Genomic DNA, 9,726 nt, shown 5'->3' on the forward strand with positions numbered 1-9,726 from the left:
ACATCCCCCCCCCCCCCGCCCCTTCCTCCCAAACTACCCAACCACATGAGTGAAAACCAAGGTCACTTTCTCTGAGCATTATAATCAGTAGCTGCTGTACAGGGAAGAGATGCAGACAGAGCTTGAAGTAATTTGTGGGACAATGGAGGAAAACAGTGATTACCCTCAGGATGTTCTGTTCCTGTATGGCAGAGGAAGATTCTCCAGAAGGAAAAGATCCTAATCTCATGATGAAAGCCCTCTCCTGTACAGGAGAAAAGCATCTTGCTTTTACACAGACAAGTTTTGTTACCATCTTGAAGCTCTTCTAACTGGTTATCAGACCACGCAGTAAGAACACACTGCACAGTGACTTCTAAAAATACTCAAGTCCATCAACAACAAGTACTGCTGAGTAAGGGCTTCCTCTAGAACTACTTTTGCCCACTTCCAAGATGCTGAAGGTGTACACTGCTATAGTGTGTTGCTTCAGCATCCTTTTCCAGAAGCTAGGCAAGAGAAAAACTAGGAAAGGGGGCAACTGCACACTTAACATGAGCCAAATGTTTTAACATCAAGACAAGGAATGGAAGCTCTTCGGGGTTTTTTATTTTTATTATTATTATTAAACACTGACTGGCCTTGGCTGAAAAACTGACTGTTCTATTAACTTAAGACACACTTCTTTGTTACTGCTGCTCTTGGCTTTTATGACTTGATTCATCGTGACCAGATGCAAATGACTAAATACAAGGAGCCTCATCTAAACTATACTGCTTATAGTTGTCCCTCACAACACTCCAGTCTTTTGCATTGCCACTGCAGCCAGGCCTCTCAAAGATACCAGAAAAACCAGTTACTGTAGAGGCTGTGCATGAGTTTCAGAGTAAGGAGCTTAAGCAGCTGTCTTTGTCCTCCTCTTACCACTGCAAACTCCACTGAGACAGTGACTCCCAAAAGAAGCCCCTTAATGACTGGATTCCTCCTTTGACATTTTATGGTTGGACTGGATCTTAAGGGTCTTTTCTAACCTTAATCATTCTGATAATTTTTGTAGTTTGTACCTAGGCAAATCCAATAAACACGGTTTTGTACTGATAAATATAGGGCCTGTTCAGTCAGTTATCAAGACTGCTGCCTCTCAGATCCGTGAAGGCACACTCATTTCTCTTTCTACTCAGCAGCTGCATTAGGTTCTTGTCTCAAGATGATCACTGCTGTTAGGAGTTAGTTCAAATATAAAGTCTTCTGGCAGTGACTGTGGAGTTATCTGTGCTAACTGGTCATCATAGGAACGAAGAGTCCATAGCTTCTCCAATTCATATGTTTCTCTTGTCTCTGGCAGCATGAAATGCACCACCATGCTACCTGTACAAAAAATAAATTCACAGTAAGTTAATGTGAACTATAAAGCACTAATATGCTTCCAGCTGCACAAAGAGTTCAAGCCTTCCACCCCTGTTCTGTCCATATCTAACAGGTCAGCTGTTAGATCTGGCCAGAGATGGAGGTCTCTTCTTGCTGATTCCAGTTCTTGAACAATCGGGAAATGGTCAGTCCTTCAAAAGCCTCCAAGACTGCAGCCTCCAAGATGAGAGGGACACTATTGTGGTTTTAATTTAAACACTATCACACAAGACTCCAGACCAAAGAAGTTATGATGTCTCGGAGACAGAGGGAAGTAAGCTGAAAGAAACTTTTCTTAGAAGAGTCCCCTCCCTAAGGTTACAGATGGACTTTCATCTTTCCTGTATTACTAACAAGATTAAGCTATAGCCAATTAATGTTCCTTAGGTATGTGTCGCTCATTTCTCAGATGGGTTTTATGATGAAACAGGGCCAAGTGTTCATGGATTGATTTTTTCCTAAGGCTTTTCATTAATTCTCTGCAAATAATAGTGGAGAATGTTAATCACAGTGCACTCCTAATGCACTTTTTTCTAATTATGCCCTTAACTTTCAATTGCTTTTCAGTTATAACTGTCAAACTAATTGACAGTAAAGTAACTAAGGTTTAACATCACTGTCTGCAGTGCTCCTCACCCACCAATGCTTTTAAGCCATGACACAAAGTTAGAGGGTGAGATTCTAGAGCTAGCATAGAGGGGAAAATGCTTTCTGAATGCAAAGTCTTTCATGTTTGTGTAGAGTTTCACACTTATAAAGAATTAAATGTAGTTTCTTGGGACTGAGGTTTTACCCCATGTCATGGTATGATCCAGACAGCAGAAAAGTCTGTTCAAAAGCTCTCTCCTAGGGCAGCACAGAGTGCCACGACTCCTCCAGACAGGGATTATAAAAACCTGAGAAAATAGACTGAAATAGCTTTTCTCTTTCCACTCCTGCTACCTTCAATTTATTAAGACCCGTTTTAGCCACTGGAGAGTAGCTACAGCTTTCTCAAGCACAGTATTGTGAACTCTCCACAGCAACCAGTGTTCAGGGTAAGATGCTTCCTTCAATGAAGAGCTCATCAAGAATTTCATATTTGTCAGATTCACAAATATTTACCAAAATCGATGCACAGCCAGTCATCTGTCTCTTTCCCTTCAATGACAGTATGAGGATCACTTTCTTCTTTATGATGCTTGTACTGAGAGAGAAACAATGGCAGAAAATGAAATACTTTGCATTTATTTAAAAGCACTCAAACCAAAGAGGTAAGCTTCACTTTACTGAGTTGCCTAGTGCTGTTTTAAATCTGAAATGGGCGAGATTACTCAATGGTTGTTCTGGGGTCTGCATAAAAAAAAAAAAGGAATAATACACGCTTGCAGCAGTGGAAAAGCAGTATAGATTTCTCAATGGGATCTAGTATCAAATCTGGGATTCTAACACTCAGAATTTCCATACAGTTACCTATGAATTTTATGAATACTGACTACAATTGCTTAGCATTAGTCTTTCAATTATAGGCTCCCTGTAACTGCCCTTGCCACTAAGTTTTATTTCCTTTCATTGTTGTCATACATTAAGCTTGTTGAGGATGCAGAAATGGAGATGCCACTTGGCAAGAAAACAGGTTTCAATCCATACCATGAAGAAAGCATTTAAACTAGACTCCTGCCTCTTGAGAAGCACACTGTAAACTCTCAGTGCAAGATGAGGGGAAAACATGACCAGCACACAGGTTTCCAAGCACTGCTAAGAGAGACGAGAGGGTAACTTGAAGCTGGACAGCAAAAGCTCAGCTGGGACAAAGTACTTGCTTTCCTATGCAGCATGGTAAGCTTTCACAGAGACAGCTTGAGAGGCCCAGCTCTCCCCACCCCATATATAAAGCACCTAAGCACCCACCAGAGCTGAAGAAATTTGACAACCAGAAGCTTAAGTACTGTCTCTTTTGGACCTGGCCTTAATCTACGTGTTTCTTTACAAAAAGCATTAACAGAAAAAAAAAAAGGGGGGGATTAAATCAGTTGTGTCTTCACAGAGCTCCTTTACTCACATTTTTACCTTACTTCCAGTTGAAGCAGCCAATCAAAAAAATATGGAAACCTTTTTCAAGCTGAAATTAAAAAGATGCCCAAACAACATTTATTTCAACACGAGGAAACAGAGTCAAATTGCATGGCTCTAACGCTCCTTTTTGCCATGAAAGACAAAAATACCAGGTTGTAACAGCATACCTGGCTAGCAGATGAGTCCTTCTTCGCTGGGAAAGCAATTACCACAAAATGCAGCTGTTCCTGGTTGTTCCCACACAATGCTAGCTGCTGGACAATGACCCTCGTTCACAAATTAGAATGGAGAACTTAAAAAATATAATTCAGAACTATTCTTTTCTTTAAGATATTTGCTTGTGAGATATCCTCAAAAGCAGGTGATTTTTCTGAGACTCTTGAAAGTTTCCTCGAAATACTGAAGAGACCAGCATGCACTGCCACCAGCTGTGCCACAAAGATTGGAAAGGCTGAGCTCCACCACAAGTTTCCTTTAGCCTTGTCTTTAAAAGCTGCGTAATAGTGAACAGATTATAATAAATACAAGTGTGAGTTTCCTCCTCTACGATGAAATCAGACAGGAAGGGGTAAGCAGTAGCTGAGACTGCCATTTATAAACTCTTGGAAGAAAAGCAGGAGGATCTCATGCTACACGAGTGTCTGTATTTTAGTGAGAGTAAATCATGCATTACCATAACTTTTTAGACAATGGCAAAGTTAGCCAGCTGCCTAGCAGCACTCCTGAGCACCTGCTCTGCTTTACTTCTTAAGCTTCAGCTTACTTTTTGCCTAGAAAATTTTCCATGCCAGACTAGTTCAGCTACTCCTCAGTACTTGGCCAGGCTTCCTAGTTTCTCAGGGTGCCCAGAAGGATCCTACTGCCTCCCTACAGGTTCTGCCCTTGCAAAAGAGCTGCTCTTACAGCCACCAGAGGGAGTAGCCAGCTGCAGCACAGGAATGTTTTTGTAGGGTGGGTAGTAGTCCCCGATCTCCCCTGGTCTGGGAAGACAGAGAGCTGTTGGTTTAAGACCAGCAAGTTATGCAAGTAATAGATCACACATTAAGCACTTAAATTTAGAACATTCAGATCACACTGATACCACTTCTACTTTAAGGCAAGATTGTAGTTGGCAAAGATGTTCCTGCGGAGAACACAAGAAACTCTCCTCACCCGCTCAGAATGGCACTGAAAAGCAACGCCATCTCCCCTTCTTTCCTTTCCCCCTCAGGTCTCATAGCTGAAACCAATGGGATTGAAAGGAAGAAAGTAAAGCTGACAGCCAAAGGAAAAATGGGGTCATGAAGGGAAAGAGTGGGTGAAGACAAGGCAAACTACAGGTTAAGAGAACAGACAGCTAATTGAGAGAGGGGCTAGTCATATTCCTCACACTGTGCTTTGTTACAGTCATCTGGCTCTCTTCTGGCTGTAAAGTTTCTCCCTCACCAAGTCTGGTTCTTACTCCTAAGCTCTACTTGTATTTTTATTCTGACATCCATTTATGTACTGAAAAGCTCATGCTCTGCCAAAGCCAAACAGTGCAAGGTATCTCTGCTGTTGCTTCTCCTTTCCTCTTATACATGCACAATACAGTGACTATTAATTAACCAGCAGTTTGCTCTAGTAAGCCCACGAGGGGATCCTGAACTTCATAACATGCTGTCTTCTTTCTAGCCTTACAATTTACCTCAGCACCCGGAAACTGTAGGGATTAGGGTTTGAGAACAGTCAGATTAAGGTATTTTGTATGAATGGGAATAGTTATTGAGCTTGCTGGATGTAAGACAGAATTGGACACAGGTCATCATCACCATTTCACATCACTGTTGTTCTAGCCTTCAAACTGTGCTGATGTCATCACAGTTCTAAACACAGAGGGGTCTGCTCTTAAAATATATCCTCTACAATTATTGTAGTACTGCTAAAGGAAAAAGCACAGTTAGTTGGTAGATGTATTCAGGACTAAATGACATCAGGATAATTAGTTTCCGTCTTGCCTGGTACACCCCTATGTGGGCAATCCTGGGGAAATTCCTTTCACAATGATTAAAACCATTCCCCAAAGTACAGAGAGTGTAGTAGGAACTGTCTTACCATTTTTAGCATGTAATGTGCCATTGCATGGAGATGTCGTGTTGAAGATCCGCTCACGATTATAAAATAATTACAGTAGTTTATTTCTGGAGGTAGCTGGATGGCACAGATGTCTTTAGCATTTTCTTGCCTCAGCAAAGCTATAACAAAGTCAATGTTGAATTTTGGAAAAGCAGTATCTGGAACAGACAAAAAAATAACACAGCAGCAATTTATATTTTTAATTGCAAAAATCAACCACTCGAGATGACAACAAACAGCAACAAACTGCATCACAGCCTGAGCTGTCCTCCCACTATGAAGTCTGCTTTAATACTGATAACATGAACTGCAGATTCTTAAAAATCATTTTTAAAACCACCGAAGTTGAGACCTAAGTGCTCTTCTAGTAAATAACACTATCACTAGATAGAGCAGTTAGCAAACATAAGAATCTCTCTTAGGTAACATATTTTGTTATTAGCGCTTATAAGTCAATGCAATCATAGAATCATAGAATCATAGAATGGTTTGCGTTGGAAGAGATCTTATCTAATTCCAGCCTTCCCAATGCTATCATCAGATATTTGTCAATGAAGATGAATTTAAGTGCTTAACTTAAACTTAGATCTAAGTACCATAGCAGACATTATTAAAACAACAGACAAAATTAAAAATATTTTAGAACAATGCTTTTCAACAGGCATCTGGTAATACATGAAGATGAAATTGCTCTGAAATCTTAAGTAGATTAAATCAATATATTGAAAATGGAGCTGGTGTGATGTAGCATGAAGGTACATTTTTTTTTCCACAGTGTGTAAAGCCACCCCTTTTTCTTCTTCCCTTGCCTATTCTGCCACAGAGGATTAAGAGATTGTAGACAAATTTACAGTTTAAGCCAGCCAGCTTAGAAACCAGTAAATTAGTGCAACTACCTTCTGTTCACACCATGAAATCAGTTTATTTCTAATTTACCCTAATTAGACAGATGCAACTTGTGTGCATACTTAAGGCATAATTTGAATCTGTCAGCAATGCATGTCTGCCACTATGAAACGAACACCAGTGTAGACCGAGCATCAACACAAAGCCAAGCTTTGTATTTACCAATATAAAGAAAAAGCCAAACAAAAGAACAATAGCAACACATAATTATATGCATGAATGAGGATAAGAAATTGGATCAGACCTCTGTAAATGAAAGCCTTTGAGCTTAGGGACTCACGCACTCTTTCAACTTTTGCTATGGTCACACATGCAGAAAATTAGCAGTGGCCACAGCTCCTCCAGATGCAGCGGTTACAAAAGTGAAATATTTGCCTGGTAGCCACATGTGAAGTCTCTGGTGCCCACTTAGAGAATGAATGTTCTAAACAGCCCCAGGCACTCTCTGCCACACAAACCAGTCATGGTCAGATCTAGGCTAGATAAGGTTTGCAGAACAGCTACAACAAACCAGTTCTATGCACACAATGCTAAGACCTGTAACCAGCCATCGTGCTACTAAAACTTACCTACACAGGAAAATTTCCTTGCCAGGCTACATCAGAGAAATACACCTCCACAACTGCCCTCACAAAAGTTCTTGTGTGTACTAGATGATCTTAATGTCCCTCCCAACCCAAACCATCTACAGGCACCCTTGCTCTGTGCTAGCCACCTGGGGAGGGACTGTTCACAAGGGCACATAATAATAGGACAAGGGGGAATGGCTTTAAATTGGAAGGGAGAAGATTTAGACTAGACATTAGGAAGAAATTCTTCACAATGAGGGTGGTGAGGCACTGGCACAGGCTGCCCAGAGAAGCTGTGGATTCCCCATCCCCGGAGGTGTTCAAGGCCAGGTTGGATGGGGCCTTGGGCAGCCTGATCTAGTGGGAGATGTCCCTGCCTATGGCAGGGGGGTCGAGACTGGATGGGCTTTAAGCTCCCTTCCAACCCAAACCATCTTGATTCTATGCTTTACAGCAGGACCTGGAAGGTGACGCTGGTTCAGCACAGATGCCATGACTTTGAGGTCTGCGCTCTCAGCCAAGGCAAGGTCAATTCCATCGCACCAGGCACCCCCAGGACCATCCTGCAGCTGCAGGATGAGATCCCACGTATGTGCGGCTGCTTTCTCCTTGAGGCGTTACGTTTCACTTTGGGCATCGCTTGACAGACCTGGGTTGTGCAGGCAGGGCCTTGGGGTGCAGGTACCCCTTGCCGTTCGGCCCTACCTGAGACCCTACACAGGGGCTGCTGAACCGTGTGAATCCCCTGATAACTGAAAACAACGGCAAATAAACCCTCTTAAGACTCGTTTTGGAGCTTTAGAAAGCAAGCAGCCTTGATCAGGGCTGGGCAGCACAAGGGAGCGATCACCATCAGTTGAGCAGCGAGACAAGAACTGAAACAGGATGCATTTCTCACTTACCTGCATACATATAATTTTTCCCAGAAATCTTATGCATATTATATCATTCTCCAAGGACTCATTTTAATGTTATTATGAACTTCACAACACTCAAATCTCTTGCTAATTTGAGCTGGCTCCAGCTCTCTGCCTGACCTTGCATTTGAGAGGGAAAGCGGCCAGACAGAGGCGATGACAGAAGATGACAAATCTGTTCAGCGCAGATCAGACTGAACACAGGACACAGTCATTTCCAAAAGAAAACAGAGTGTAGCAGTGTCTGGAAAAACACTGTTTGGAAAAAGTGGTCTATACAGAAACCCACGCTGCACAGAAATCTTATGCTATACAGAAACCCATGCTGCAAAAGAAACCCTCGCTGTCAGAGGGACATTCTGTCTGACCTTCAATAAACAACCAGCCGCCCGGATGAAAGCTTAACCCTACTTTCGCTGAAATCAAACCGTTCCACTCTCTCTAACACCGACTGCTTTCTGCGCTCCCACTCCCGTTTCGCGCCCCCCCCCCCCCCGAGAGCCCCTCAGGCCCGGTTCAGCCCGGCAACGACGCGGGAAGCGGACCGGAGGGCAAAGGCCCTGGTCGCCGCCCTTGGCCGGGCCCTACCTGCTCTGCCGCCTACCGCCGCCGCCGCCCAGCCCCTGCGGGGAGCCCCGGGGAGCGCGGGCAGCCCCGGCCGCAGGGCGCCCCCCGCCACAGCCCGCAGCGCGCGCAGCACCCGCCACATGGCCCCGCTCCCCGCCCCGCCCCGCCCCGCCCCGCCATTGGCCAGCGGCGGGCACGCCCCTTCATCCCATTGGCGCATCTACACCGACTGTCGGGGAGGGCCTCCTCAAGCCCCGCCCCTCCCGGCGCAGCGCCTTGTGATTGGTCAGAGTCAGACTCGCCCCTTCATCCCATTGGCGCAGCCTCGCCGTCCGTCGGGCAGAGCCTCCGCAATCCCCGCCCCTCGAGGGCGTCTCGCCTTGCGATTGGTCATCGGCGGACACGCCCCTTTCATCTCATTGGCGCGGCCTCGCGTCCGCCGTGCGCGCACGCGCTGCGCCTTCCCAAGGCGGTGGGCGGTGCTGCCCTGTGCGTGCAGCCTCGGGAGCGCCGCGGTCCCGGCGCTGTGTGCGCGGGCACGGGGACCCCCATGCGGGGTGGCTGCTCTCTGAGGAGTGGCTCCGCGGCCCCGGGGTGGCCCCATTCCCCTGTGGGAGTCCCGGTGTGTGTGTGTGGGGGGGGGTGGTGTCTGAGCCACGGGGCGGTGATAGCGGTAACGACCCTGCGCTGTGGCTGGAAAGCTGAGGGGAGCGGGCACGAAGCGTGGGCTCTGCCATGTGAACACTGCCCGCGCGTCCCCGTCAGAGATCGGGACCCTCCTTCAAAGGCTGTGATTTTATCTAAAAAGCTGTGACTTGTTTGAAATGAATGCTCTTACCTCGGGAAACTATTTTGCATCAGTGTAGTTCCTACCTAGTGTTAGAGGTAGTGGTCTGGCTCTGTTTGTTTTGCTATGGAGAATGTGGTCAAGGCTTATAAATACTGCGACCGAAGCAAGTTCAAGCATTTGTGTTTACTGGGGTGAAATGTTTCCTTCCACCCCTTCTGCTGGGGATGTTGGCATTTGCACTGACACTGAAGTAAAAGAAAGACTGTTCAGACAGTTTTTCCTTTCTCCCCATGGGCAGGGACGCTTCTCACTAGATCAGGCTGCCAAGGCCCCATCCAACCTGGCCTTGAGCACCTCCAGGGATGGGGCATCCACAGCTTCCCTGGGCAACCTGTGCCAGTGCCTCACTACTCTCATAGTGAAAAAATTCTTCCTAATGTCT

General features: G+C 45.2%; 1 protein-coding gene across 1 annotated transcript; it reads right to left on the reverse strand.

Annotated features, from left to right (window-relative positions):
• Nucleotides 1-50: 50 nt before the first annotated feature.
• MALSU1 (mitochondrial assembly of ribosomal large subunit 1) lies at nt 51-8,651 on the reverse strand. The gene is made up of 4 exons (XM_054058918.1): nt 8,516-8,651; nt 5,515-5,693; nt 2,491-2,572; nt 51-1,347 (listed from the first exon to the last, which is right to left on the reverse strand). The coding sequence occupies exons 1-4, from the start codon at nt 8,634-8,636 to the stop codon at nt 1,169-1,171; spliced, it is 561 nt and encodes a 186-aa protein (XP_053914893.1). The 5' UTR covers nt 8,637-8,651; the 3' UTR covers nt 51-1,168.
• Nucleotides 8,652-9,726: the final 1,075 nt, after the last annotated feature.

This window comes from Cuculus canorus, chromosome 2 (genome assembly GCF_017976375.1).
Source record: "Cuculus canorus isolate bCucCan1 chromosome 2, bCucCan1.pri, whole genome shotgun sequence".
NCBI classification, from domain to species: Eukaryota; Metazoa; Chordata; class Aves; order Cuculiformes; family Cuculidae; genus Cuculus; species Cuculus canorus.